We start from the raw sequence: 1843 nt of genomic DNA on the forward strand, positions 1-1843 counted from the left end.
TTTCGCCTCGCCACATTTTGATTCATTTTTACCATCTGTCCCTGCTTGGTTTGCTGCTACTTTTTCTGCTGCCTCTTTGCCTTTCTCGCTCAATGTGCACCTTTTTTCTCATCTTTTGCTTAGGCCTTCTACGCGCATGGCGGTTTGCAATCTGTGTCTTTGTCTTTGGTATTGCACTCTGCTTCTTTGGATTCGATTGTTTCTTTCGGTTGGCGCTTGGAAGGTTTGATAGTTTCTGCTGCATGTGCTGCGGTTATAGTGGCTATGGCCAGAGTGTCTCGTAATTGCCACGCTTGAGCCTCTGCTGCTTGCAGTTTGGCCTGCATTTTGGCTAAGTCGGCTCTTATGGTATATGCTTTTTTCAGTTCCTTCGTTGCTTGGAGCATGTTTTCGACCCATTTTACTTTGTGGAATGTCCCAGTTCCCACTGCCTTCGTGTAATCAATACAAGTGGCTGAGGTGGTCCCGCCATTGCAGTCGACCGCATTGCCGTTGCCTAAGACGTACCGTCCGTTGTTGCTGTTGCCTGTGAAGGGTTTGTTGCCGAGGACTGATTCTACTTGGGTGACTACCGCTGTCAGCAGTTCTGCCGTCACTTTTTTTGCCTCGCCGGCGGGTTGGCATTTTGCTACTATTGCCTTATATGCTGTGAGGGCAGCGGCGGCGTTGGCCCCTGTGCCGTAGTTGGCGGTGTTCTCGCCTTCTACGCATATTCCGTTGCTTGTGCTTGCCGTGCCGCAGACGCACGCCAGTGCTTGAGCCAGGTTCTGGCTCGCTGCCTTCGCATTGCCGCCGCCGTTGCATGCGTTGGCCCGGTTGTCGAAAGCTGCCTGGTCTGCCTCGGTGGCCATTTCATGCTTAAAAACCGCCGCTTTTAAGAACTTTTCGGTACTTTGTTTTAAGCCTTGAAGTTCGTTTTGTTTGCAGGCTGCCTCCTCCGCTATCGCCTTTGTTGAGTTGTACAGCCTTTCTAAAGCAGTGTGCGTCGCCCGCTTAGCCGGGCATTCCGGTGGCCTGGTGTAAACTGCCAATTTTTCAGCGTTTTTTTCGTTTTTTATTGTGTTTTTTACTGTTGTAAACTCGTTCTCCGTCTTGAGGACTCCAAAGGTTCCATTATCGTAGTGTGCGTCCGGTATGGTTGTCGCGTACAGCGCCTTCACAGCCGCCGGTACTTCTGCCACCGCGTCTGCGGCATTGAAAGTTGCCGGGTCGATGGTGCCTGTCTCTGCCTGATATGCTGCACAAAGAGCTTCGTACTCCTGTGCATTTTCTCGCGTCGAATGTGCCACTGAAGTCAAAGCTGCTAGTGCGGTTAGTATATTCGCTATTAGTGACCGCATTATCTATAAGTTAGTAAATTTATGGTTTTATTTCTGTTGTAATGCGTAAATGTTCGTCCAATTATAGTGGCTTGTGAGCAAGTTTGGATGTCACAGAATCTTGTCTGTTTGTGGCGTTCTTTAAGACTTTAAGGCTAAAACATTAATTTTAATTATAAATCACCGTGGCAGGTGATTTTTTGTGATCAAACATCTTTCAAGTACCTTCGGAATCATATTTTATAAGTCTTAAGCAAATACCCTTCTTCAAACGCGTAAATACAATTTTTGTCATACGCGAAATTAAAATTTTCCAACCTCTCGTGAAGTTTAAATCTTTCTTAACTCTATTGTACTAAATTTACTCCCTTTTAAACACGCGTAAAAACTAAGATTTTTTTACGATTACCTCACTTTCTCCTCTCATTCAATTGGCTGCCCAGGAAAATGAATAACTGGAGCCTCTCCAATCACCACACTATTTGTAATAGAAAAAAATCTCTCCTTATAATCCAATCAAACCA

General features: G+C 46.0%; 1 protein-coding gene across 1 annotated transcript; it reads right to left on the bottom strand.

Moving 5' to 3' along the window:
• Positions 1-128: 128 nt before the first annotated feature.
• TEOVI_000569700 (variant surface glycoprotein (VSG), putative) lies at positions 129-1340 on the bottom strand (the record flags this gene model as incomplete). Its single annotated transcript, XM_067221262.1, has 1 exon — positions 129-1340. The coding sequence occupies one exon, from the start codon at positions 1338-1340 to the stop codon at positions 129-131; it is 1212 nt and encodes a 403-aa protein (XP_067077363.1).
• Positions 1341-1843: the final 503 nt, after the last annotated feature.

Source organism: Trypanosoma equiperdum, assembly GCF_001457755.1.
Source record: "Trypanosoma equiperdum strain OVI genome assembly, contig: ctg_1380, whole genome shotgun sequence".
In the NCBI taxonomy this organism is placed as follows: domain Eukaryota; phylum Euglenozoa; class Kinetoplastea; order Trypanosomatida; family Trypanosomatidae; genus Trypanosoma; species Trypanosoma equiperdum.